This window comes from Mytilus edulis, chromosome 2 (genome assembly GCF_963676685.1).
Source record: "Mytilus edulis chromosome 2, xbMytEdul2.2, whole genome shotgun sequence".
Taxonomy (NCBI): Eukaryota; Metazoa; Mollusca; class Bivalvia; order Mytilida; family Mytilidae; genus Mytilus; species Mytilus edulis.
Genome location: NC_092345.1, coordinates 19,532,052 through 19,559,637, shown reverse-complemented (window position 1 = coordinate 19,559,637; position 27,586 = coordinate 19,532,052). Strand labels below are relative to the sequence as shown.

General features: G+C 30.6%; 2 protein-coding genes and 2 long non-coding RNA genes across 10 annotated transcripts in view; 1 reads left to right on the top strand and 3 right to left on the bottom strand.

Moving 5' to 3' along the window:
* LOC139511661 (methionine--tRNA ligase, cytoplasmic-like) overlaps positions 1–701 on the bottom strand; it is a 49,269-nt gene extending 48,568 nt beyond the window's left edge. The window contains exon 1 of one of the 2 annotated variants that reach the window (XM_071298647.1): positions 502–701. In XM_071298647.1, the coding sequence (XP_071154748.1) occupies positions 502–610 (109 nt within the window). In that variant the 5' untranslated portion in view covers positions 611–701. The remainder of the gene's footprint in view (positions 1–501) is intronic. The other variant, XM_071298648.1, reaches the window with a different exon arrangement.
* On the top strand, positions 696–27,586 carry LOC139511662 (alkylglycerol monooxygenase-like). 6 transcript variants are annotated; one of them, XM_071298649.1, is made up of 11 exons: positions 698–856; positions 1,559–1,686; positions 2,188–2,339; positions 16,658–16,761; positions 17,241–17,336; positions 18,972–19,104; positions 19,605–19,684; positions 20,132–20,266; positions 24,981–25,100; positions 25,504–25,586; positions 26,622–27,586. In XM_071298649.1, the coding sequence occupies exons 1-11, from the start codon at positions 752–754 to the stop codon at positions 26,809–26,811; spliced, it is 1,326 nt and encodes a 441-aa protein (XP_071154750.1). In that variant the 5' UTR covers positions 698–751; the 3' UTR covers positions 26,812–27,586. The 6 variants fall into 6 exon arrangements, with proteins under 6 accessions (XP_071154755.1, XP_071154750.1, XP_071154751.1 ...); XM_071298650.1 differs by lacking the exon at positions 16,658–16,761 and adding an exon at positions 3,308–3,411; XM_071298653.1 differs by having other exon boundaries at positions 706–856; positions 2,188–2,293.
* On the bottom strand, positions 10,296–16,210 carry LOC139511663 (uncharacterized). The gene is made up of 3 exons (XR_011662071.1): positions 16,089–16,210; positions 11,598–11,686; positions 10,296–10,435 (listed from the first exon to the last, which is right to left on the bottom strand). It is a non-coding gene; the product is annotated as an uncharacterized lncRNA (long non-coding RNA).
* On the bottom strand, positions 22,271–23,480 carry LOC139511664 (uncharacterized). Its single transcript, XR_011662072.1, has 3 exons — positions 23,366–23,480; positions 22,937–23,015; positions 22,271–22,377 (listed from the first exon to the last, which is right to left on the bottom strand). It is a non-coding gene; the product is annotated as an uncharacterized lncRNA (long non-coding RNA).

Genomic DNA, 27,586 nt, shown 5'->3' with positions numbered 1-27,586 from the left:
TTGACTGCAAGGGTACAGAGGATCCATGTACACTCCCTAAGGATTAATGGAGATGTGTCCTTTACAATATTATCCCACCACCAGAACAATCCCCACCCAACACCGCCCAAGGGAGCGTAAGGACACCGGGAAGTCTGTTATTATGGTGGAGGAAGCCGAAGTACTCGGAGAGAACCACCGGGTCACTCGGTGGAAACAGACAAACCAGAGAGATATCAGAAGATTGATCTACAGGTCAAAGTAGGGGACAACTTTGACCAACCGAAGTCCCCTAAGTACCCATTCTAGTTTAAACTCCGGTGTGTCAGAGGGTGAAAATTACCCTTCTGATGTACTGATATTTTTAGCACCCCGAGTGAGAATCGAACTCGGGACCTTCAGCACTGTAGCCATCGGTCTTAACCACTAGACCACGAACTCACAGACGCGTTTCATCTGTAGGGCGAGTTGGTATAATTGGGTCGAGCTTGAAGAAACTAGGGCCATATGTCATGAACATACCTCCATGCTTTTTCTCGATAACTTCCGGCTTGATTCCGCTTTCTTCTGCTGCAGCTAGTAGTTTCAGGGTATTCAGATTACCCTTTTCTGTATATAGCTTCATTTTCATTCAAAAATAAGGAGATAATTCGCGATAAAAATAAGAAATTTCATCAGTCACAGAACCGGAAATACACGTGTTTGTGTATAAAAATAAAAACGAACGGGTTTCAGTTCCGAATACGTCTGTCACAAGATCAAAGTATAAACAATGGCAAAGTTTCCTGCAGAACCTCTAAGAAGACTGTTTTATTTTGTTTCTCCAAATGAAACATCATTCGAGAAACTGGAGGAGGTTCCAAAATATGTGGACGAGGCAAGGTTTTCTTACAGTACCTGTTAAAAGAGACTTATCAGACTATATACCCCAAAGACCATATTTATAAGTGATATAAACATAAACAAAGACATAAATAGATAAACCTGATGTTTCTAAGTTTGTCTAATTTCATATTATAGATTAGAAATATATGCAAATAATTGTTTTTTACCTGCATAAAAATGACCTTTTTTATAGATTGAATTAGTCAATTAAATGATTTACCTTCACTTTCAATGTTGACATTCTTTTCCTTTAAATAACTAAATACAAGCAATTCATGTGTAATCTATTTTTAGCTAGGTGGTTAAATTGAAATTCACATGAATATGGAATTTTAATGAGGTGGAATTATTCACTTGCAAGTGAATAATACATTATCAATGTTCTTTGCTTATTTTAAGATATTGAACCATACTGGCTGCTTAAAGCGAATTATTAATTCACTATTTCACTTTTATTAATGATTGAACCAAAAAAATCATATTTTAGATTTTTCATATTCATGTATCTCTATCTTTAGTGCCTATTCAAATAGAAATATATTAATTTGATCTTGAGTTATTTCCCTAATGTTTGCTCTCTTGAAAATGGAATGGTTTGGTTTACAAAGTACTTATGACATGTTTATAATGTTGTACATTGTATTAATTTATTTTTTTTTGCACACAAACAATTAAATATATTTAAATCTTTCAGGCAATACCATACTTTGTCTCTATGATAATAATAGAAGCAATCGTAAGATATATACAAGGAAAGCCATTACCAAGATTCAATGATGGATTTAGTTCTGTTGCTAATGGATTACTTTCATTAATGCATGGGTAATAAATAAATGGAAATAAGAAGATGTTATATGAGCTCCAATGAGACAACTCTCCATCCATACACATGTATATATGAAGTTTTACATAATGACCTAAGCTTGTCATGATCATTTACATGCATGATATATGAAGATTTATAAGCATTTGAAAGAAGTAAAATCATCCTTATACTTTCCAATATATACATATTAGTATGTTCAATATGAATTTATGTAGATTTGAACATTTTGAAGAATATATATAATGATTTATCATTCTACACAATTAGTTTTGTAAATATTATTTAAGTATTAGATAACAGTATTTTAATTCAACAATTCTTTTTTTTAATTTAGATAAGTTTAATGGAAGCTTTGATACAAATTCAAGTTTTGTCTGTAATAAAAATGTATTTTTATGTTCCAATTACTGAAACTAGAAAAGTTATAAAGATGGTATGTTAGTGTTCTAGGAGTTACCGGTACATAGAGATTAATGTTTTAAACACTTGTATTTTAGGTTGCTGTTCAGATCTGTAGAGTTGTCTACTTATGTATGGTTTTATGAGAGGTTTAATATGATACAGTTACCATGGAACAACCCATGGACGTGGATCCTTGGAATGGTTGGTGTGGATTTCTGTTACTACTGGGTTCACAGATGGGGACATGGTAATGAATTTGACAATAATAAGGAGTTTAACTTTTCTCTTTTGTGTACACAAAATTTTGCTACTAAAAATGTGTAAGTCTATGCCTTGGACCAGTCTATGCCCAACATCCCCTGCCGCAATTAGGGCATACAGATTATTGGCATAGGCGGATCCAGGGGGCCCGGCCCCCCCTTTCGTGGGAAAAATTTGGTTGATTATATAGGGAATTATTGAAGCATGACTGGAACGGGCCCCCCCCTTAGGTCAGTCAGCGGGCCCCCCCCCCCCTTTAGGAAAAGTTCTGGATCCGCCACTGATTGGATACCTTGCTACACCTTTGTACTGTATAATGAGCTATAAGAGATGCCTGTTTAAGAAGTTTTTCAGTAACAGAAATATTATATTGATTGATATTAACTGAAACTTTGTTGAAAACACATTGATGCCAACTGAGAAATATATGAAACAGCAAATAGAACATAAAAAAAATATAAGGAGATGTGATTGGATTGCCAATTAGACAGTTAATATCCAACAAAGACAATATAATATAGATGTCACTTAGTTTTTCAACAACAAGCAAATCACATATCACATACTAAGGCTCTAGTAAGACAAAATGTGAAAAAAAATCAACGAGAAAAAACAATGACTTTAATATATTTAGCTATTTTATACTAAAGAAATAACTAAAAAAAAATATGGCAAACAACAACCACAGAATGACTTGAGACAGCCACATTATGAATTTGAAAGAGTTGTAAACATGTCTGTAAACAATTAAAACCCTACAAACATTGGACGGCAGTGTATCAACTCAACATAAGAACACTATGATTTCAGTGTTTTAAAGAATTTTCTAAAATTGATTAAAAAAAATTATTTCCTTTTTTATTTCAAGTGATTTTATTTTTATGATTAATGAGATTTAAAGTGATTAACAGCAAAGCGTTTTATCTCATTTTCACAACTTCTTACACTTTTTAGAAGTCAATATAATGTGGGCTGGTCATCAGACACATCATAGCGCTGAGGATTATAATTTAACAACAGCGCTACGTCAGTCTACTATTCATAGATATATTGCTTGGGTTAAGTATAACACCTTATAAAATCACCACACACACACATGTTTTACCCATGATTTTTATTCTTCATCAGCATCTCTACAAACCTTTGTCAATACGGCTATTGGTACTTTACGGAACGGAACGGAACGGAATTTCATTTAAGGTATCCAAAGGGGGCATTTATCAAAATTTCGAAAAATCTTTAAAACAAAACAAACTTTAAAATTTCTGTGTTTTACGGTTTTCCATATACAAATAACACAAATGTATACTTAATCTCATCTTCACAGGTGAAATGTGTAATAATGTATAACATCGGGAAATATTCTGTAGATGAATATGTCGGATTGTCCTGATAAATTATCATGAAATTAACGCATTTGCAAGTCATGCATTATGATATCTAGACTGACCTCACGTCGTCCTTGATTAGAGAAAGTGATCAAAATGAATCTGATGTAAACTTTTTAATTTATTTTTCCGTTCCGTTCCGTTCCGCAAAGTACCAATTGCTCTGAGGAATTGGTATTTAACGGAAAAAACGGAAACAGACATCTTTAATGTAATTAAGGGGTCATCCATAATTGTCAACCATTTTCCAAAGTGTACAAAACGTACACTTGGGGGGAGGGGGTTAAACAATCAACATTTTTAGCGTACGCTTTTTTTTTTATTTCCGGAATTTATATCGTTTCCGTAGGGAAAGTCGATTTATAAAATCGAGAATTGGCTTGGGTGTGTTTCTCTTCTTATTTCTTCTTTATTATTTTCACTTGATGATATTGATTTCTATATCATAATTCTACTCAATCGGAATTGAACGATTAAAAGATCAAATCATATGAAAACTAAATCTTTCAAAAATGTGAACTAGTAAAATTATTTAAACAAAAAGTTTGCAAGCATTTCTCGATCAGTACCCCCGATTGTCAATTTCAGCTGCTTTATTATTGATCGATATCGTTTTACTCTGTTTAATAAACAAAATTGATGGAAACACTAAATTCTTTGAATGTTTTGATTTTGACAAGACGCCATTTTGTGAAAAGATTTTAAACTGGTCCTTCGATTGATTTCCTTGTAATGCATTCTAAAATAGTAAACCAGTAAACCGGAAGTAAACTTATTTTTCTTAGTATAAGCCTCCTTTAATTAGGAGCACCTCCATATGAAGTTTAACCTTAACTTTAAAAATATCCAATATATGTACACGTAACAGTATATATAATACATAAACGATAAAAGTGCCATGAATGGCATATTTACAGGGACCATTTAAATAGAAATACAGGCAGGAAATTTAAGAACTCAAAATGTTTTAAAACATTACACTTTTATTGATTGCTGTCTTGAGCTCTGATTCCATCAACAACTGTCAGTCCATACTTTACCAATGCAATATAACCATGCATTTCCCTTTCTTTGATTCTTAGCATAATTTATGTGCCCTTTTGTTAATCTTTTGCATGCTCTAGGAGCCCTTTTTTATTGGAGTTACCATTCCCACTGTGTGATAGGGGAAACACTAATCTTTGTACTCTTTATTCTGACAAAACACAAGTATCACAGATAGATGTCATCAAATAAAATAGTCAGATATGTTTTAGTTTTTTTTTCAATGCAAATTTCTATATTAAACTAAAAATATAATAGACAGGATCTTCTTTTTATTAAGAATGATTGATTCTTCTCTTGAAATCTGAAAATGGTTGATGTACACTTTTTGAGGGAGGGTGGGGGGTCTGAAAAAGTGTACGTTTTGTACACTTTGGAAAATGGTTGACAATTATGGATGACCCCTAAAGCAGTATGATAAAAAAAAATTGTCTGACACCTCTTTTTGCATGAGTGGTATGTGTTTTAGATAGCATTTTCGACTTGATCAATAATAAAAAATTTAACACAAAGGCAGGTTACACAAAAAGTCTTTCTCCTTCCATCGGTAATTATATTTTAAAAAAGAGGCCTTCAACAGCCCGTTCCGACGATGATTAGAGCCAGTGATCAAGTTGAATCTGATGTAAACTTTTTAATTTATTTTTCCGTTCCGTTCCGCAAAGTACCAATTGCTCTGAGGAGTTGGTATTTAACGGAAAAAACGGAAACAGACATCTTTAATGTAATTAAAGCAGTATGATAAAAAAAAATTGTCTGACACCTCTTTTTGCATGAGTGGTATGTGTTTTAGATAGCATTTTCGACTTGATCAATAATAAAAAATTTAACACAAAGGCATGTTACACAAAAAGTCTTTCTCCTTCCATCGGTAATCATATTTTAAAAAAGGGGCCTTCAACAGCCCGTTCCGACGATGATTAGAGACAGTGATCCAGTTGAATCTGATGTAAACTTTTTAATTTATTTTTCCGTTCCGTTCCGTTCCGCAAAGTACCAATTGCTCTGAGGAATTGGTATTTAACGGAAAAAACGGAAACAGACATCTTTAATGTAATTAAAGCAGTATGATAAAAAAAAATTGTCTGACACCTCTTTTTGCATGAGTGGTATGTGTTTTAGATAGCATTTTCGACTTGATCAATAATAAAAAATTTAACACAAAGGCAGGTTACACAAAAAGTCTTTCTCCTTCCATCGGTAATTATCTATAATGCTAAAATTACGAGGTCCAATTTGTCAGCCGTCATCACGTAAAAACGACGAATCAAAAAATTCAACTTTATATATAACTAATATAGTACAAAGGTGTAGATTAAAAATTACACCACTCCAGGCCTTTTTGTTTTCCACGTAATTAGTATTGCCAATAATTAAGAAGTTCCGGGTCGAGTCCGATACCGATACCAATAGTATATTCACCTGTTACCGATTACCTTATCTGTATGGTCCGCATCTGACAGGCGCACCACCAAACGGTGTATTCAGGATTAATATGCTATATAGTATTACACGGGTCAAAATCACAGGGTTGACACTACTTAATTGTCGAATTGTTACCTATTGTAGTATTTTAATCAGTTAGACTTTCTAAGATAACAATACGAATACTAACAATCTGGACTAAAATAAGGCGTATAGGTACAGTATTCAATTTGTTAGCGGGCATGACGTAAAACAGCGAATCAAAGAATTCAATATTTATAACTAATATAGGACAATGCTGTTGATAAAAAAATACTCCATTCCAGGACCTTTTGTTTTCCAAATAATTAATATTATCAATAATTGATAAGTTCCAGTTCGACGGGTTCAAACAGAAAGATTTGAAAGCAGAGAAAACTGTATCTTATAATCAGCATGACTTTATCAGATGACAATACTAATACCGAAATAAGGCTTGCGCATAGTTATATACTTTAATTCAGTCACGGACCCGCGATATACGGGTGTGTTCTAGTATTTAAAAAAAGGGAAATACCAATTCCTCAGAGCAATTGGTACTTTGCGGAACGGAACGGAACGGAAAAATAAATTAAAAAGTTTACATCAGATTCAACTGGATCACTGTCTCTAATCATCGTCCGAACGGGCTGTTGAAGGCCCCTTTTTTAAAATATAATTACCGATGGAAGGAGAAAGACTTTTTGTGTAACCTGCCTTTGTATTAAATTTTTTATTATTGATCAAGTCGAAAATGCTATCTAAAACACATACCACTCATGCAAAAAGAGGTGTCAGACAATTTTTTTTTATCATACTGCTTTAATTACATTAAAGATGTCTGTTTCCGTTTTTTCCGTTAAATACCAATTCCTCAGAGCAATTGGTACTTTGCGGAACGGAACGGAACGGAAAAATAAATTAAAAAGTTTACATCAGATTCAACTGGATCACTGTCTCTAATCATCGTCCGAACGGGCTGTTGAAGGCCCCTTTTTTAAAATATAATTACCGATGGAAGGAGAAAGACTTTTTGTGTAACCTGCCTTTGTGTTAAAATTTTAATATTGATCAAGTCGAAAATGCTATCTAAAACACATACCACTCATGCAAAAAGAGGTGTCAGACAATTTTTTTTTATCATACTGCTTTAATTACATTAAAGATGTCTGTTTCCGTTTTTTCCGTTAAATACCAATTCCTCAGAGCAATTGGTACTTTGCGGAACGGAACGGAACGGAAAAATAAATTAAAAAGTTTACATCAGATTCAACTGGATCACTGTCTCTAATCAAGGACGACGTGAGGTCAGTCTAGATATCATAATGCATGACTTGCAAATGCGTTAATTTCATGATAATTTATCAGGACAATCCGACATATTCATCTACAGAATATTTCCCGATGTTATACATTATTACACATTTCACCTGTGAAGATGAGATGAGATTAAGTATACATTTGTGTTATTTGTATATGGAAAACCGTAAAACACAGAAATTTTAAAGTTTGTTTTGTTTTAAAGATTTTTCGAAATTTTGATAAATGCCCCCTTTGGATACCTTCCGTTCCGTAAAGTACCAATAGCCGTCAATACATGTAATCATTTTTTTGTGTTGTGTGTATATTCAAATTTTAAATAATTCATTGTTTTAAAAGGTTAAATTTTTATTGATACAGTCAAACTTGCTTAAGAGACCATCTGTATTAAGCAAACACCTGTAGTACATTTCATATAAATTGATCCTGTATTAAAAGATCACCTGTCTTGTGAGACCACTTTTGGTCTCTTAAACCTGGTTTGACTGTATATGTAAAAATAATTGAAAGGATGGCATTGTAGAAATCTCTGAGCAAGCTAGTTTTTATCTCTTCTTACAATTTAAAAACAGATGAAATAGGGTAATATGGTGTTGATTTTCTTCAATTACTGAAAATGAAGCACTTTTATACTTAGTCTTTATATTTAATAGGTATAAAACTTATAATTATTCAAGTGTGACATATTTTTGTGTTAAAATCAATCCTTAATGTAAAGGAAATTCTATTGATTCCTTCCTACCTTGCTTTACACAGAAGTGAATATCATTTGGGCAGCACACCAAACCCATCACAGCTCAGAAGATTATAACCTTACCACAGCACTTAGACAGTCCTGCTTACTTAAGTATATTTCTTGGGTATGTTAACTATTTATTGCAAAGATTGAACCTAACAAATTAATCTGAAAGTTATTACATTTTATTGACACTTGTTCAACCAATACAAGCTAAGATACCAGACACACTTTTATTGGGTTTTTTTTATATATAATACCGGTAGTTGGAAGAAATTTGATCAAATAAAACAACCTTTTCTTGTTCCTATTTTTTTTAATGCAAGCCTTACATTGTGAAATGTTGATTATGTATAAGGGGAAATAACTATTGTATCAATTATACATGATATTTTAAACAATCTGCATTTTAAATATAAGGGAGATGAGTTGCGGCCCCTGAACTAAGGTGACGGGTGTTACATAGCTCCGACGAAAATTAAACCTATTTGAAGATTTTGAAGATTTAATGGTAACATTCTTATATGTGTTGAAGACAGTAGGTAGTTGCACTACTCTAAAGAACTTTTCTGCAATATTTCGGGATAAAACCCAGTAAATTACTATTGTCAATGTGTACTGACAAAGACGATCCAAACAAAGAAAAAAACATGGCTGCCTCATATGCCGAGGCAGCAAAAGGTGACAATACACAATCACAAGCATATGATGATAAAATGACCGGAGTTAAACCTATTTTTTTACTGGAAGAAGATGTATTCGGAAACAATCTTGTAAGTTCCAATGGTCAGCGTTACTTTTTAACTCACCATGAAGTTTACCATGCAATAAATGAGCAAGTTCCAGTCAAATCACTGTCTGGTCTACAAAGAGTACGCGGTATATGGAGAATATACTTTGATAACGAAATGGACAAAAAAGACCTGTTGTCCAAAGGAGTTACAATCAGAAGGATTTCTGTTACCCTGTACACTCGAAATCCAAAAATTACTTTTCGTGAACAGGAAGATACAATCAGAGTACGGGTAAAAAACATTCCCCTCTCAGCTGACGACAACCAAATAATAAGAACATTAGAAACTTCTGTCAGTAAATGTGAGGTTCTTAGCTGTTATAGGGAGAGGCTCCGAATAGACAACAAGATTACAAATTGTAAAAATGGTGACCGCATATTGATATGCAAAACTTTTGAACAACCCTTACCTAAAACTATGCAGGTTGGGAAATACTGGGCCAACATAAATCATTATGGTCAACCTCATACAACAAGGCCAAGTACAAAATGCAGCAAGTGCCTTGATGAAGGACATACAGCAAGAGAATGTCCAAATGGCTGGAAATGCAAAAAATGTGGGCAATTTGGGCATAAACAATTTGAATGTACAGAAAATATGAATTCTGATAGTGAGGTAAATGATGATGGTGATGAAATGAATAACACGTTCAACAAAGAAAATCATGATGATGATGATGACGAAAGCAATGATGATTGCACAGGTGAAAACAATCAGTCTCTTGAGGAAGGAAATTCCCAAAATATAACAAAGCCGTCAATGAGTATCGAGGAAAGTAAGAAGACGGATAACAATCCAGAACAGTCTCAGTCAATCCTTGAAACTCAAAGTGTGTTGTCCAAGAAACAACAAGGTCAAACACCAAAGAACAACAAAAACACAGGCCACAAAGAGAGCATAACAAGATATCTATCAACAAAAGGCAGAGATCAAGACAGCACTAACAATATTAATGATACGCCTAAACAGTTAAGAAATAAAAATCCAAACGTTGAAAAATCTCCTGTGACGCCAACTGAAAATCTTCATGACGCAACGAGAGATGCAAAGAAGCCAAAGAAGAGACGCTAGCTTGATGATGATGATATTAAAAATACAAACTTTAGATAGAAATACTTTTAATAAAAATTATATATAAACATTAAAAAAAATGCATTGCCATGTTAAAATGTCTCACAAAATAGTTTGTACAGCACTGTTTTTATTTATATCATCCAGTATTTACTATCTAAAATGTTTGATCTGTAAATTTGATGTAAGCTGTATTCTATTGCAGCAAGTTGTGAAGAGAATTGAAGGTCTAGTTTCAACAGATTCTTTAACTCTACTGAAGTTAATCCTGTTTGAAATGTTTAACCTGAAAAAGAAAAAAGTAAAAATAAAATATGAAGATTCTGATATAGAACAAAGGTGTACTAAGATAGTGAATAAATTACATTTAATAAATTTGAGTAAAACAAATCTTTTCTATTCAAAGCGAATTATGACTTGTCAAATGATAATAATGTTAAATTTGTTTGTAAAATATATAAGAAGCACACATTCAATACTCAGATTAGCTTCAGTAAAGGTTTTTAATATTTTGCCTAATAGTAAAAGCTCTAAAAATGCTATTTTTCAAACTGTGTACTTGAGAAAAACAGTATACTATATATCACATGTTTTTGTTATAAGAAATTTATATGTATATGTATGCTATTATGTATGGACATTTTTATATCTATTAATACTAATGATATACGTTCTAGAGATATGTATTGTGATAAAATTATCTTATCATATTTATGATGAAAAGAGTACTGATAACTGCATATTGTGCCAAAAAGCGCCTAAGTTTACATGCATTATTTTGTGGTTAAAAAAAGTGTGTCAACACGTGCTTGTGTTTACATACAGTGTCACGTGGGCAAGTAAATATAGGTCATTCGACCTTGAACGGACTTTTAAATCAATTTCAAAAGTTTTGTATCTTGCAACAAGATCTACTGACGAATGTCTTAAATGGTTGTCTATTAAATTTTATAACATAGTTTATAATGAGTGTAAATCATTAAAACAATGGAAACAATCATCAAAATTCGATTCAGCCTTAAACATTAGACTCAATAGAAGAGTTATTAATAACAGTAGGTTAAAATCTAGAACATATGTAAAGAGGCAAGCAAATTTAAATAAATGTAGGATAAACCGTAACAAAAAATCGCCGGTAGTAAAAGCTAGACAATTGTTTAAAGGTACATCGATAAAATTTAAATCCGTAAGAATCAGTGAAGCGTATTTTGTAAATACTCAGGAAATATACCTGTATATGAAAAGAAAAAGCCATTTAAAACCTTTCTGTAAACATACATTTAAAAGTTATAAAAATGCTACATATATGGTAAAAGGTTTCTGCCAAAAAATGAATAAAAAGCCCTATGAAAAAGCAAAGTATAAAAATGATATACAAATGTATAGCAACAGCTGTATATTATATATGGAAAATATTTTGAAAACTATGATTAGAAAATGGTACTTACCAGATAAAACGCTCAATCAAATTTTTTTTAATCCAAAATGAAGAATAATCTACATATAAGCACGGTCAATGCCAATGGCCTGCAACAACCTGAAAAAATAAGTAAAATTGTAAGCTGGTCGAATCAACAAAAAAATGATATTCTATTCATACAGGAAACCCATTTTACAAATAAAATGAAGTTCACATTACAAAAGGAATTTGGTGAAAATCTTTTTAGAAGCGATGGGACAAGCAATTCACGTGGGGTAGCGATATGGATAAAAGATAAAACCAGATTCAAATACATAGATGAACATAAAGACTTAGAAGGGAGAGTCATTATGATTAATATTGAAATTGATGAAAATATTTACACATTAGTTAATATCTATGCTCCGAACAGATTAAGAGAAAGAAATAGTTTCTTTAAAACAATAAAAGTGTTTATTAATAAATACGGACTCGGGCAAGTCATTCTAGGAGGTGATTTTAATGACATTTGGTCACTGCTAGATACAAAAAATAAAACTAAATCTTCCAAAAAATTTGATAAACCTGTAACAAGTTTAAAAGGGCTTATAAAATCATGTAAACTAATTGATATTTGGAGAAATAAAAATAAAAATACTAGACAATTTACTTGGTGTAGGAAAGATAGAACAGAAGCTACCAGAATTGATTATTTTTTTGTTTCTAAAGAAGTACAAAAAAACTGCAAAAATTGTGATATTAGACCTATTGTCCAAAAAATAACTGACCATAATGCAGTGTCACTCAAAATAAATACTGAAAGAGGAAATAAAGGAAGGGGGTATTGGAAGTTAAATGCTAGCATAATGAACAATGAAGAATATGTTTATGTTATTAAAAAACTAATATCTAAATATGAAAAAGAATTAACAAACTGTGACGATTTGGGGATTCTTTGGGATAATTTGAAAATAGAAGTAAGGGATGCAAGTTTAGACTATTGTAAAAGAAAAGCTAAAGTAAGAAAAGATGAGATAAATGTTCTAGAAACAAAGTTGAATAACCTTAATAATAAAATAAATGATAGTACTGATATAAATAAAACATTACAAAAAGAAATACAGAATGTTGAAAATAAGTTAGACACTCTGTATAAAGATAAGATTAAAGGTCAAAAAATAAGGTCAAGGGTAAAATGGTTTGAAGAAGGTGAAAAAAATAGTGCATATTTTTTGGGGCTAGAAAAGAGTCGTCAAACAAAAAAAGTTGTTACTGAATTATATGATGAAAATGGTTTGGCTACTAAAAATCAAAATAAAATTTTAGAGTTAGAAGTAAAATACTATAAAAAACTTTATGAATCAACTAATCCCTGTGATAATGAGGTTAAGAAGTATATAACAGAAACAGAAATATCAAAACAGCTAGATGAATCAGAAAGCAATCAATGTGAAGGGGAAGTAACTGAGAAAGAATGTACAGAAGCAATCTTTAAAATGAAGTTAAATAAATCCCCTGGCCTGGATGGTCTGACGGTGGAATTTTATAGGCAATTTTGGAATAATTTAAAAAATATTATGGTTAAAGTATTCAATAATAATTATGAGAAAAAAGAACTTACCAATTCACAAAAAAAAGGTGCGATTTCCTTAATATATAAAAAAGATGACCCGCTTTCATTAAATAATTACCGTCCAATTACATTACTTAACATAGATACAAAACTACTGGCTTATGTGTTAGCACAAAGACTAAAAAAAGTTTTACCATCTATTATAAGTCTAGACCAAACTGGATATGTAAAGAATAGATATATTGGTTTTAATATAAGGCAAATTCAAGACATAATTGATTATTCAGAGAAATTTAACATAGAAGGAGCAGTACTATTTCTAGATTTCAGTAAGGCTTTTGATTCCTTAGAATGGATCTTTATGACAGAAACTCTCAAAAAGTTTGGATTTAAAAGTGGATTTATCAGATGGGTTGAAACTATGTATAATGATATTAAAGGGTGTATTTTGAATAATGGGTGGGTCTCAGGTCCATTTAAAATATACCGCGGTATTCGACAAGGGTGTCCGATTTCTGCGTTACTGTTTGTTATAACTGTTGAATTAATGGCCATAAGATTAAGAAAAAATAAAGAACTTAAGGGAATAACAATAAAATTAGACGGACAATCTTGTAATTTAAAAATCTGTCAATTAGCAGACGACACAACACTATTTCTTCAGTCTCGTAAAGATATAAGTCTAGCTCTCAGTATAATAGAGACATTTGGAAGTCTATCAGGGCTGAAACTTAATAGGAATAAAACAGAAGGAATATGGTTAGGGAGATTAAAAAGCAGTAAAGATAAATATGAAAATATAAACTGGACAAATAAACCAGTCAAAAGTCTAGGTATTTATTTTGGATATGATAATAAGGAATGTCAAACATTGAACATAGAAAAAATCTTGGATAAAATTACAAAACTTGTAGACAGATGGTCAAAAAGAAATTTAACATTGCTTGGAAAAATTTTAATTGTAAAAGCTCTTCTGCTACCAAATTTAACTTATTTTGCTACTAATGGTATTATTACTAAAGATAAGTTGCAAATCATCAACAATATAATTTATAGGTTTGTTTGGAATGGCAGAAAAGATAAAATAAAGAGGTCAATATTAACAAAAAATTATGCTGAAGGGGGATTAAAAATGATTGATCTGGAGTCTTATATAATGTCAATACATATAAAATGGATTAAAAAAATAATACAATCAGAAAATGCTAACTGGTCAGTGTTGCCTAAACTATACCTGAATAAGTTTGGCAAAAATTTGCTAATTTTCAAGATAAATATAAGAAATATAAAATTAATTGACAAAAAAATATGGAACAATACACCATTATTCTATCAAGAACTGATAAAATCATGGATTCAGGTAAATCTGAATGAAGCTAAAAATAATAAAACATGGAACTTTTTAGAGATCAGAAAGCAAATAATATGGGGCAATAACTTGATAAAATTTAAAGGACAATGTCTGTTTTTTGATAAATGGATTGAAAGTGATATTCTATTTATAAATGACATAATTGACAATAGAGGACAAATATCAGAAAAAGTAATCAATTTAAAACTAAAAAACAAAGGTAATTGGATTGCTGAATTTTCAAAACTTAAAAAAGCCATACCAAATAACTGGGAGGAGAAGCTTAAAACTGAGAGATCATTCAAAACTAAAGTAAATATTAACAGAGAAAAAATCAGATTAAGAGATGATGAGGATATACTCGGCATTAATAATAAAGATATTTATAAGATAGTGCAAAGTAGAATAAAAACAGAAACACCCATTGGTTTTTTGAAATGGGAAAAGATATTACATACAGGAAATATAAATAGTGAATTCAAAGACACGATAAAATTCACTTTTGAATACTTAAAAGATAATAAAATTAAGATGTTCAGGTGGAAATTAATGCATTTCATCTTAGCAAATAAAGAGCTATTATTTCAATGGAAAATTTCTGAAAACAGCCTTTGTTCATATTGTAATGAACAAGACAACTACAAACATTTTTTCATCACATGCGCATATAACACAAACTTCTGGAGATCAATGAGAGATATATTTAACAAAATAGGTATTGACAAACATGTAATAAGCCTACACTCTCTAGTAATAGGATACAAGATTCATGATGATGCTTATTTTGGACTCAATCACTTGCTGAGTTTAATGTTTTTTTCAGTCTATAAATCAAATTATAAATCCAATAATAAGGCAAAAAAAATAGATATAGTGAAAATTTTTAAATATGAAATCTCGAGTACAGTTGAATTATATTATACGGCCAATATGGAAATAAACAAAATGTTTAAAAAAGTGTTGCAGATCTTGAAATAAACAAAATTAACTCTTGGAAAAAACCAGAATGTATGTTCTAGAATGTTAATATTGTGTACTTGTTTTCAATATTTCACCAGTGGACTAGTAAAAAAATATGATACTATAATATAAGTATAGGTGTCTATGTACAAAAAATGTATGAAAACACATGTAGATACATGTACAATGTATGTGAATGCATCTTTTTGTAAAGGTCTTTATACATGTTATATGTGTGTGGACATGTATGTATGTAACTAGAGCATATGTGTGAATGAATATATATGTAAGTGTGAATGCATGTATGTAGATATGTAAGTTATGTATGCATGAAAGTGAAGTATAAAAATAATTTGGAAACAAAAGGGGGGGATAAAGGTAAAAAAAAAAAAATATTCAACATGTATTCTATTATATCTGTACAACAAAGATTATGTACATTTTCATATGTTTAATGATGTTTTTCTTTTTTTTTATGTGAAACTATATGAACATATTATGTACAAGAATAATAAGGATAATTCTAATGTTTACAATATAAAGGTCACAGACAGGTCACAGACTGTTCACAGGTAATAAAATTTGGGTCAAATTTGTAAAATCAAAAATCATGACAAAAGCTTATAAGAAACATACAAAGAGAATACTTTACTTACCATTTTTTAGTATTAACAAACACTTCCAAAGAATTGTATAAATCCAAAGGTACGAATTAACAAAAGTTAACAGAAACAGTAACCACGCTGTATCTCATTCATATTTTCATATGGTTCAAAATTCTATTAAAAGAACCGATAACGGATTTTTCTCCGTAAATTTCACGACACATGGTCTGTAACATCTTTAAGTACTTCGATAAGATTTTATATGATATTATGTATATTTATAAAGTAATGATAGAAAATAGAAATGTATTAAATGGCTATGTATAAAATAAGATAAGTTTTACTGTATATTCTCCCTGGATATCAGTTATAATTGTATGTAACAGGGATACTTGATGGAATGCTGTACATTAAGTAATTTGTTAAAACAGCAAAGAGTGCAATAAAGAATTTATGAATGTTAAAAAAAAAAAAAAGAAAATGAAGCACTTTTATACTTAGTCTTTATATTTAATAGGTATAAAACTTATAATTATTCAAGTGTGACATATTTTTGTGTTAAAATCAATCCTTAATGTAAAGGAAATTCTATTGATTCCTTCCTACCTTGCTTTACACAGAAGTGAATATCATTTGGGCAGCACACCAAACCCATCACAGCTCAGAAGATTATAACCTTACCACAGCACTTAGACAGTCCTGCTTACTTAAGTATATTTCTTGGGTATGTTAACTATTTATTGCAAAGATTGAACCTAACAAATTAATCTGAAAGTTATTACATTTTATTGACACTTGTTCAACCAATACAAGCTAAGATACCAGACACACTTTTATTGGGTTTTTTTTATATATAATACCGGTAGTTGGAAGAAATTTGATCAAATAAAACAACCTTTTCTTGTTCCTATTTTTTTTAATGCAAGCCTTACATTGTGAAATGTTGATTATGTATAAGGGGAAATAACTATTGTATCAATTATACATGATATTTTAAACAATCTGCATTTTAAATATAATACAAAGTTATCAATTTTCTTCATATTTTTTAGTCCAATTAGAGATGGAAAAAATTAATTATAACAGTTTTCAAGTTTGATAGTAGTCATTTATGAAATAGTGAATTGGTAAAACCAAACTAATTCTTATCTATACTGCCAAAAAGTATAAATGTTGAAATAATGAAATGTTTCTATTTATTAGATGTTTTATCTTCCAATGGCTTTATGTGTACCACCATCAATTTTCCTTGTCCACAACCAGTTTAGTCTGCTGTACCAGTTCTGGATACATACAGAGGTAATAAAATTGATACAATGTACATGTACCTTACCATGCAGTGACCGTCATATGTCGAGCGTACCCAAATAACCGTTATTTGGCTCCAATGGCCTTCCATACTTTTTAGAAGTCCACTTTATGATACTTATTTTAAAAGTTATGCATGTTCCATCAACCTGAGGCTATCCATATTCACGTTTCTCATGTATAAGTAGCATTTTGAGCACAAATAGGGACTTGGAAAATTGGCTAAAACTCGGTTTTCTGGAGGGGGTGGGCTTCACATCTGTATCTTACACAGGAAGTTCAGAGGCATAAAACTTGCAAAAATAGTGCAAACCCACGGCCATATAACTACTGATCGTTATTATTATTGAAATACGCATAGGAAACAACTACTTCCAGTTTTGTGTCCATTTGAAGTCAACAATCGGCAAAAAACGTGAAATTCAGTATTTTTGGTACAAATGACCTTCTGTAGACTGCTGAACCAAGATCAGATTCACTCGGACCTAACAACTGTTGGGGTCAATTTGTTAACTAGGGTCCACTCTACATGCAGGCTGCAGCTGGATGGATACCTTTACCAGCATTCCTGGGTCTTCTGAGTCAAGAGAAAGGACGAAAAATCAGCAAAATTGACGCTTTTTGCACTTGATGACCCACTTTGGGGCAAATTCCCACCCACCTACCCCCACCTCATCACCCTGACCACCCCACCCCGTGATCACCTACATTAGGTTTAAAGGAATCAATATGCTACAGCAACAGGGCTAAGCTCATTTGCATATAATTCGCATATTTTTGCAAATAAACGAAAATAAGACATTTTCTGAAAACAATTCAGCATGGTAAGGGTTAAGGAAGTTTGCTTGTCATGTTTTTGAATTTTTGTCAGATTTTCAGAATTCAGAACTTAAACTAGTCAATGATAAAGCTTTGAAAAATCAAGACAGAACATTTTCCTGCCAAAATTTCAATGGCTAATATCTCGAAAACAAGCACATTGACATATATTTTTTTGCTCTTTTGGTTCCTTTATTAATCCCCTATCAATATATACTAGTGTAATGAAAAGCTTGTTATTTTGAAACTGAGTAGCAAACTTCCTTACGTCAAAATCAAAGTGATAGAACGAAAGTATTCAACTAATCTATGATTTGACTCTTCCAAGGTCTAGTGTGTTGTCATAAATTTTGAATGAACTAAATACGATATGAAAAATTTAGAACATTGTGCATTTTTTTATGTTAATTCATGATTGTGTATTTTGACTCCACTTGTTTTGGTCCATCAATGGCATCGTGATAACTTACATGTAACTCACAAGTACAGTTACAAAACATTCACAAATAAAATCATTACACCAGTGGCAGATCCAGGGGGAGGGTTCCAGGGGTTGGACCCCCCCCCCCCTTTTTTTTTTGGACAATCAATGCATTTGAATGGGGACATATATTTGGGGTTGGGAACCCCCCTTTTTTAAATGGCTGGATCCGCCCCTGATAATGAAATATTAACAAGGATCAGCCACTATAAAGTATGTAATCACTTTCAAAACCAAACAAGCCCTGAAAGATCACTGACGAGGGTCGTCTGCTTTACATTCACTATAAATATTAGAATTTATTGCATGATTGTGTTTTATTTCAGACAATTAAAAGCATTGGTCCATTAGAATGGATTTTGAATAGTCCAGGCCACCACAGAGCCCATCATGGCAGAAACAGACAATATATAGATAAAAACTTTGGAGGAACACTCATTATATTTGACAGACTATTTGGTAAATATTTATACACAACATAAACACCATTAAAGGAAACTGGAAACAGAATTTTGACTAATGCAAATTAAGCAAAAAAAATAATCTGAATTATGACTCATGTTGGTAATCTATTTCATTAATATGGAACACTGTAAATCCATTCTGCTTTGAATAACTTATATTGTTCATTTACAATAAATAATGTATGTATATTCAGAACGATGTCCTTAATATGTAAATAGGATATAAATATATAAAGTTTTCTAACAAACAGTGATTTTCAAAAAGCACCTCTGATTTTGTTTGATGTATGGTATTTACAGAAAAAAATCTAAAGTTAATATAATTAACTTTTTGGTTTGGGGCAATAGTTGCAGTTACTAATATATAACCTAAACATTTTAAATTATTAATCAAGTCATGAAAAAATCCTTGAGCTGTTTTAAATATTTATTGAGATTTTCCTTAATCTTTTACATTTACATTCATAAAATTTTATGTATTTGTTATTATCATAGGAACATTTGAGGCAGAAAAAGAAGAAGTTGTTTATGGTCTTGTACATCCTCTAGATTCTTGGGGTCCTATTCACTCTCAGGTAAGCACTATTTTTTTTTTTTTGTAGAGACACCCTTTAAATGATTAAATTACAGATCAAGTGATGAAACATTACAGGAATCAAGTACGATAAATTCAGATATTATTGCATGCATTTATTATTGCGATTTTGTCATTTTAGACTAACATGCGATTTAATTTTTGCAATATTGAGAAAAATCCTGTTGAATTCATATACAAAAAATTTAAATGCTAGTTCAATTTATTGCGATTATAACCCTGTTTTATTTTTCACCATTATAATAACATTGCAATAATTTCTGAATTTACAGTAATGTATGCACTTTATTTACCAGATCCTTACCAGGCGACTACTAGCCTTTAAAAAATCATGAGAAAATTAATTTTGTTTCTTTTCAATATTATAAACTTTTGACTTCGTAATAAATTATACTTGCATTGATGTTTTGTATTGTTCTTTTTATAGATATGCCATCTGCAATACATGATGAAAACTTTCATTGATACTTCAGGGATTGGAAACAAATTATCAGTTATTTTTAAAGGTCCTGGATGGTCTCCAGGGAAACCAAGATTGGGATTGATAGAAGATATACCTATGGTAACAATTAAATAAAGGTTTTAAGTTCAAACCATGTAAAATAGTGCAATTAAAAGAACACAATCAAACATGTGTTAAAAGAATGTGTAGATTTTATAAATATTCATTAATACCGGTAGTAATTTTCATTTGGAAAATGAAATATTTGTTAATACAATTTGTATTGACATAATTTAATGCAAATAGGTAAATATATTTTTTTTAAAAGCATTGTCAATCATTATTCCAGTTTTTAATTGGTCACTATGATTATGGTAATGCATTGTGATAAGATAATGGCCATTAAGGCGGCTAAAGGGTATAAATCCAATATTTTTCTTTAAATGAACTTTGTCATATACTTTATGGAAAAATAAAATAAAAAAATGGGGTCACTGTTCATTTCAGCTCACGATCTCCCTTAGAAAGAAGCATGCATTTTCGTACAGGTACTTTTTTTCTGTTTAACTAATAGGAGAAATAGAGATAATATCAAAATAAAAAGAGAACTAAATTACAGAAATTTATGGCAAGCCGTTTTGCTATTTATTCTTACACCGAGATATCTCATAAACTTTATAAGATATCTTATATAGTTTTATAAGATATCTTATATAGTTTATAAGATATCTTATATAGTTTATAAGATATCTTATATAGTTTATAAGATATCTTATATAGTTTATGAGATATCTTTCATAGTTTATGAGATATCTTATATAGTTTATAAGATATCTCATATACTTTTCTTTGTAAGATATCTTCTTAAGTTATAAGATATCTTATAAACTATATGAGATACAAACTTTAGAAGATATCTTATATAGTTTATAAGATATCTTATATAGTTTATAAGATATCTTATATAGTTTATAAGATATCTTATATAGTTTATGAGATATCTTTCATAGTTTATGAGATATCTTATATAGTTTATAAGATATCTCATATACTTTTCTTTGTAAGATATCTTCTTAAGTTATAAGATATCTTATAAACTATATGAGATATAAACTTTAGTAGATATCTTATTTATTATATGAGATATCTTATAAACATTAGAAGATATCTTATAAACTATATAAGATATCTGCTATATTATATAAGATATCTTATTTATTATATTAGATATATTATATAAGATATCTTATTTATTATATTAGATATATTATATAAGATATCTTATTTATTATATCAGATATATTATACAAGATATCTTATATAGTTTAAAAGAATATCTTATATAAGTTTATAAGATATCTTGTAAGATATCTTATATAGTTTAGGTGTAATACCACCATTGATTTTTCCCTATTAGTCTTTGTTAAATTGGCACTTTTAAAAAAATTGTATAGTATTTACCTTTATTTCAACCAAAGAAATACTTTGCATGTATAAAGTTTAATCCTTTCCAGTGATACAGTGAAAATTTCACACTACATTTCATTGCATATAAGAAAGTAACCAGCACCGGAAGTAAACAACCCAATTTTTACACTGTTATTTACTGGTTACCTGCTTTGGTAACTACGTAACCTTAACGCTCCAAAATATTTTATAAGACCATCAAATAAAAAAAGAATGCTGCTTTCAGACATCCAACATACATATTTACGACTCAGAAAAATTTAAGTGCACTGAAATGCAGGGTTAATTTTCTACAACTGTCAAATTCAAGGGAATATTTTTTTAGGCCTACTTTCGTATGCAACTGGATGTGACGTACCATGATTTGGTGGTATTACACCTAAAGAACACCTAAATGTCAAATAAACTTAATTAAATTTTTTTCCCTCCAATTGCAAGTTATTTCAAGCATAACTGTCAAGTTTTGTCTCAGTCAGAGCTATTGTTTCAGAGAAAATCACTATAATGTAAGGCCATATCCTACGGCAATTTCAGTCTAATTTCTTCGAAAAATCCTAATTTCAGTGTATCATAATAAAATGCAGTGTTGACTAATATCTGATCATAAACTCATGATATATGCATTCAAACAATTAAATAGAATACAAAAGACAATTTTAAGATGATAAACAAGTTTATTGCACCTTTTAGAGTTCATTTGAAGGTCTGTTTTGGTCTATTTTTCTTCCTTCCTTCCTTTTTCATCAAAACTTGATATCTTTTGTCTAAAAAATAAAACAAATGTGATTACTTTCCTACAAAAATGAAATAAATGTACTGTTAAATCAATAATTAAAGTGTTTTAGCTGAAAGAACTGTCTCTATAAATGTTAACAGTCTACACGGAAGTTTCTATAAGCCCTTATGTGTAACTTGAGTTTTTGGTCTGTTCCCCTAGTGTGACAAATAACGGTTCCCTTTCAGTCGATCATTAATTGTTACTGGTATTAAAGTCTTTTTATTTACTCATAACAGTTTAATTCTAATAGGTTTACACAAAAATCCACTTTCTTGTATTTTACATTAGAAAATGGGGAGAGAGTAATAAAAAAATACCTCAAAATGTTTTAAAAAAGGGTTATGTCCCTTGGAATGCTGGTACAAAAAATAAATTGGTAAGAATTATAAAGTTTAAGTATGTGAACTGGATTCTGATGTGTATAAATCCAGGGCAAATAAGTGTTTAAATGATTTATTGTCTGTGCAAAATGTAGACGGCACACTGGCAAATTGTAAACTTTTGCGGTCAAAACAAAAAATAACATGACCATAGTTGATACATACTTTAATGCTGAAGTGTCATCTGCCGACCAATTCACATATAAGATTTTTCAACAGAATGCTCTTCAGAACATGGGTAACACTGAAATAAAAAATTCATATGTTGTATAAACAAAACTGTAAGGGCAATTTAAAATTTAACACAGTAAACTAAATACAGCCTCGTCTGTCCACCCATTTGACTTAGAAAACACCCGTAAACCCCCATTTCAAGGCAATTGTACCTCAAACGTGCTTTCTGTGTCTAAATCCATTCCGAATAGTCCATGTTTACAATGCATGAACTGGTTTATTAATAACTTTTAAAAATGAAAGTACAATAAGGTCACGAGTGCACATGGAGTTTCCCTAAATAGGTGTAATACCACCATTGATTTTTCCCAATTAGTCTTTGTTAAATTGGCACTTTTAAAAAAATTGTATAGTATTTACCTTTATTTCAACCAAAGAAATACTTTGCATGTATAAAGTTTAATCCTTTCCAGTGATACAGTGAAAATTTCACACTACATTTCATTGCATATAAGAAAGTAACCAGCACCGGAAGTAAACAACCCAATTTTTACACTGTTATTTACTGGTTACCTGCTTTGGTAACTATGTAACCTTAACGCTCCAAAATATTTTATAAGACCATCAAATAAAAAAAGAATGCTGCTTTCAGACATCCAACATACATATTTACGACTCAGAAAAATTTAAGTGCACTGAAATGCAGGGTTAATTTTCTACAACTGTCAAATTCAAGGGAATATTTTTTTAGGCCTACTTTCGTATGCAACCGGATGTGACGTACCATGATTTGGTGGTATTACACCTTTATAAGATATCTTATATAGTTTATAAGATATCTCATATACTTTATAAGATATCTTATATGATTTTCTTTATAAGATATCTCATAATTTATATAAGATATCTCATAATTTATATAAGATATCTTTTAAACTATATGAGATGTCTTATAAATATATAAGATATCTTTAAATCTTTAGACGATATCTCGTAAGTTATATAAGATATCTTGTATAAAAAATATTAATAAGATAGTTAATATACTTTATAAGATATCTTATAAACATTAGAAGATATCTTATAAACTTTAGAAGATATCTTATAAAGTATATAAGATATCGCAGAAACTTTATGAGATATCTTATATAATATATAAGATATCTTATGATAATGAAATCTTATAAGATATCTTATATATTAAAGGAGATATCTTATATATTTTATGATATCTTATATATTATATGAGATATCTTGAAATTCGAAAATAAATAGTAAAACAGCTTGCCATTGAAATTGCTTAGACTTTAAAATTGTTTAGTTCAAGTACAGCTTACTTGAAAAAAATAATAAAAAATATAGGTCACCGATGAGTTAAAGAATATATTTCAATTGTAATGCCAAATAATGGCATTTTGGCACCAAAGGGAGATAATTCAGAGCTTTTTCAATAATATAAACATTTAAAAAGTCATCAAAGACCAAAAAGAATTGAGTTTTGTGCCATATCATAAAGTAATAGTGTAACATATATGATTTGTAAAGAAAAAAAAATATGTTTAAATTTTTGCTGAAATTTTTCTATCCATTAGCCTCCTTAAATCATTTTCTAGAAATTTCTCCTTTATTCTTACTGTAACATATTCAATGTGTACTGATGTCTTCAATCAATAAACCATTTATTACATGCACATTAGTCCTAAAAGAGGGGCGAAAGATACCAGAGGAACAGTCAAACTCATAAATTAAAAAAAACTGACAACGCAATGGCTAAAAATGAAAAGGACAAACAGACAAATAATAGTACACAAGAAACAACATAGAAAACTAAAGACTGAGCAATACGAACCCCACCAAAAACTGGGGTTATCTCAGGTGCTCCAGAAGGGTAAGCAGATCCTGCTCCACATGTGACACCCGTCATGTTGCTCATGTTATTACATACCAGGTAAAAAATTGACACACACTGTCAATTGCTTTTAATTTTTGCAGTAGAATTTTGAAAAAATGAATAATGTGTTGAGTTTTATTACAGGTGTCAGCTCCAATGCCAAAGTTTGAAGGACCCATGTTACCAACGTGGATGAATGTTTACATATGGGTTCATTTTGCTTTACTTATTGTTGGGTATGATGTGTTAGCTCATAGAGACCAGGTAAGAGGAATACCATAGACACAGCAATAAGGGAACAGATTTTTCTTTTGATTCTTAACGTTCCTTTTATGTATGTCTGAAATTGTTTTTAGAACATTAAAATGATTTTCATCAAAACAAATATCTTTCAATTAATGCTGCACACAACACTTCATTATACAGACTAGTTTTTGAGAATTCTATTGTAATTTCTTGGCAGTGAATTTTATTTCCAAAAATGATTATGCTCCTGAAAAAAAACAGAAACATAGCCACTCAAACTGATCAGCATTTCAGAAGTTTGTTAAAGTACTAAATGCATTGAAATTTTGCTTTGGTTTTTATTTTTAGGATGCTTTAATCTTGATGTTTTATTTTGTACCTTGTTGATCTATAATTAATAAAAAATCTTGTTTTATTTCAGAGCATGAATGCATTTAGTGTGGTATGCTATATTTTGTATATAATTTATTGTCTAGAAGTTTTTGGAGCCCTTTTTGATGCAAGGTAAGAATAAAAACTCAGCTAACATGCATACATTAACATCGACTACCATAATTCTTAAACATTTTATCATAACAAAATTTGATTTTAATTTGTTCCTGTTCATCAAACTATAAACATGTACCAACTATTCATTCAGCCTGTCCCAAGTCAGGAGCCTCTGGCCTTTGTTAGTCTTGTATTATTTTAACTTTTAGTTTCTTGTGTACAATTTGGAGTTTAGTATGGTGTTCATTATCACTGAAACAGTATATATTTGTTAAGGGGCCAACTGAAGGACGCCTCTGGGTGCGAGAATTTCTTGTTGCATTGAAGACCTGTTGGTGACCTTCTGCTGTTGTCTGCTCTATGGTCGGGTTGTTGTCTCTTTGACACATTCCCCATTTCCATTTTCAATTTTAATATCTTTAATTCAGGTTTTGATTTTGCCCATAACAGTTAAACCTAAGACATATTCATTCTGAGAGAACTGCACAGTTAAAAATTCATTGTACTGGAACAAACTTGATCTATAACTGATTATTGAAGTGCATTTTCGAAGTCCAAGGACCATAACTGCACCAAATCATCAGACCTGAACAAAATTTGTATTCAATCTATTCCTTGTCATGATAAAGCTATATACCAACTATCCATTCAATATCTTCAAGCATGATGAGTTTGATGACAGTATTGCACAGTTAAAAATGCATTGCACTTGAACAAAATGTCAATTAATCTATAACTGATTATCTAAGTGAATTTTCTACGTCAAAGGAATATAGCACTGCACAAAATCATCGGACCAGAACAAAATTTGAACTTGTCAACATAAAACAATACCAAATATCAAATCAATATCTTCAAGCATGAAGAAAAAAGTGTGGAAAACTGATTTCCCAGACTGACAGACAGAGTGCAAACCTCAAGTCCCCTTCAACAACTTAGGGGTGATAATAAGCAATACAAAATATATTTTTGACAGGCAAGTGATTTAGGCCTTGAGATGCTTCTTGTATTTTAATAAATAACCTCAAAATTTATTTTTTTTATTTTCAGGATGATGGCATCCTATATGGAGTTATTTAGATGTTTGTGTTTCATCATTGTCTGTAAGGCTGGAAGTCCTACAATAGGAATGTCTTTGACATTTACTTCTTTAGTGTATTGGATTTATATAGGATCTGCAATATTGTGGGGTTACTTGACATTTAACCAGTATACTACAAAATTTAAGAAGGCTTTGTAATATTCAATATACTTAAAAAGCCCAATTGTCTAGTCATGGTGATGCTCATGATTATTTACTCCACATATTATGACCATGGTATTATTTATTTATGAAAGGATTTTTGTCTCACCTTGATGGAGTCAAAATGGCCGACTTATACATGACTTTTCAAGCTACAGTTGCATGTAGAAATGATTTTCAAGTGGTTTAGATATTGATTAACTACCCGGTATAAATGATTGATTTTTCATGCCAATACTGTGATATTTTGAATAATATTTATACATTTGTATTTTTACATCGTTATGTTTTCTGATCTGTACGTCTGTTCGTCCATCAGTCTGTTCGTCCGTCCGTTTGCCCCGCTATAGGTTAAAGATTTTGGTCAAGGTAGTTTTTGATGAAGTTGAAGTCCAATCAACTTGATACTTAGTACACATGTTCCTTATGATATGATCTTTCTGATTTCAATGCCAAATAAGGGTTTTAACCCCAATTTCATGGTCCGCTAACCATAGAAAATGATAGTCTGAGTGGGGCATCTGTGTACTGGGGACACATTCTTGTTTTAAGATTATTGATTTTATTCATATATGCTATAACCATGATAACCAAATAACATTATAAGTTTTTATATTTGATATTTTAAAAAATGTTCACATCATTATGTGTATTTCTGGTTAATGCAAGAGATTAAATTATTGTGTTTTTTTTACATTGTGTTGAAATGTGTTAATTCAAATGATATGTGATAAAAGTTTGTGCAATAAAGAAAATTAAGAATCAAATTAAA

What these genes read in the sequence shown, in the direction of transcription:
- LOC139511662 (XM_071298649.1), top strand. Translation starts at nt 752, where the DNA reads ATGGCAAAGTTTCCTGCAGAACCTCTAAGAAGACTGTTTTATTTTGTT. An exon ending in TTCCAAAATATGTGGACGAG is followed by an intron (nt 857 to 1,558) that starts GCAAGGTTTTCT and finishes TAAATCTTTCAG; the next exon opens with GCAATACCATACTTTGTCTC. An exon ending in GGAGCCCTTTTTGATGCAAG is followed by an intron (nt 25,587 to 26,621) that starts GTAAGAATAAAA and finishes TTTTATTTTCAG; the next exon opens with GATGATGGCATCCTATATGG.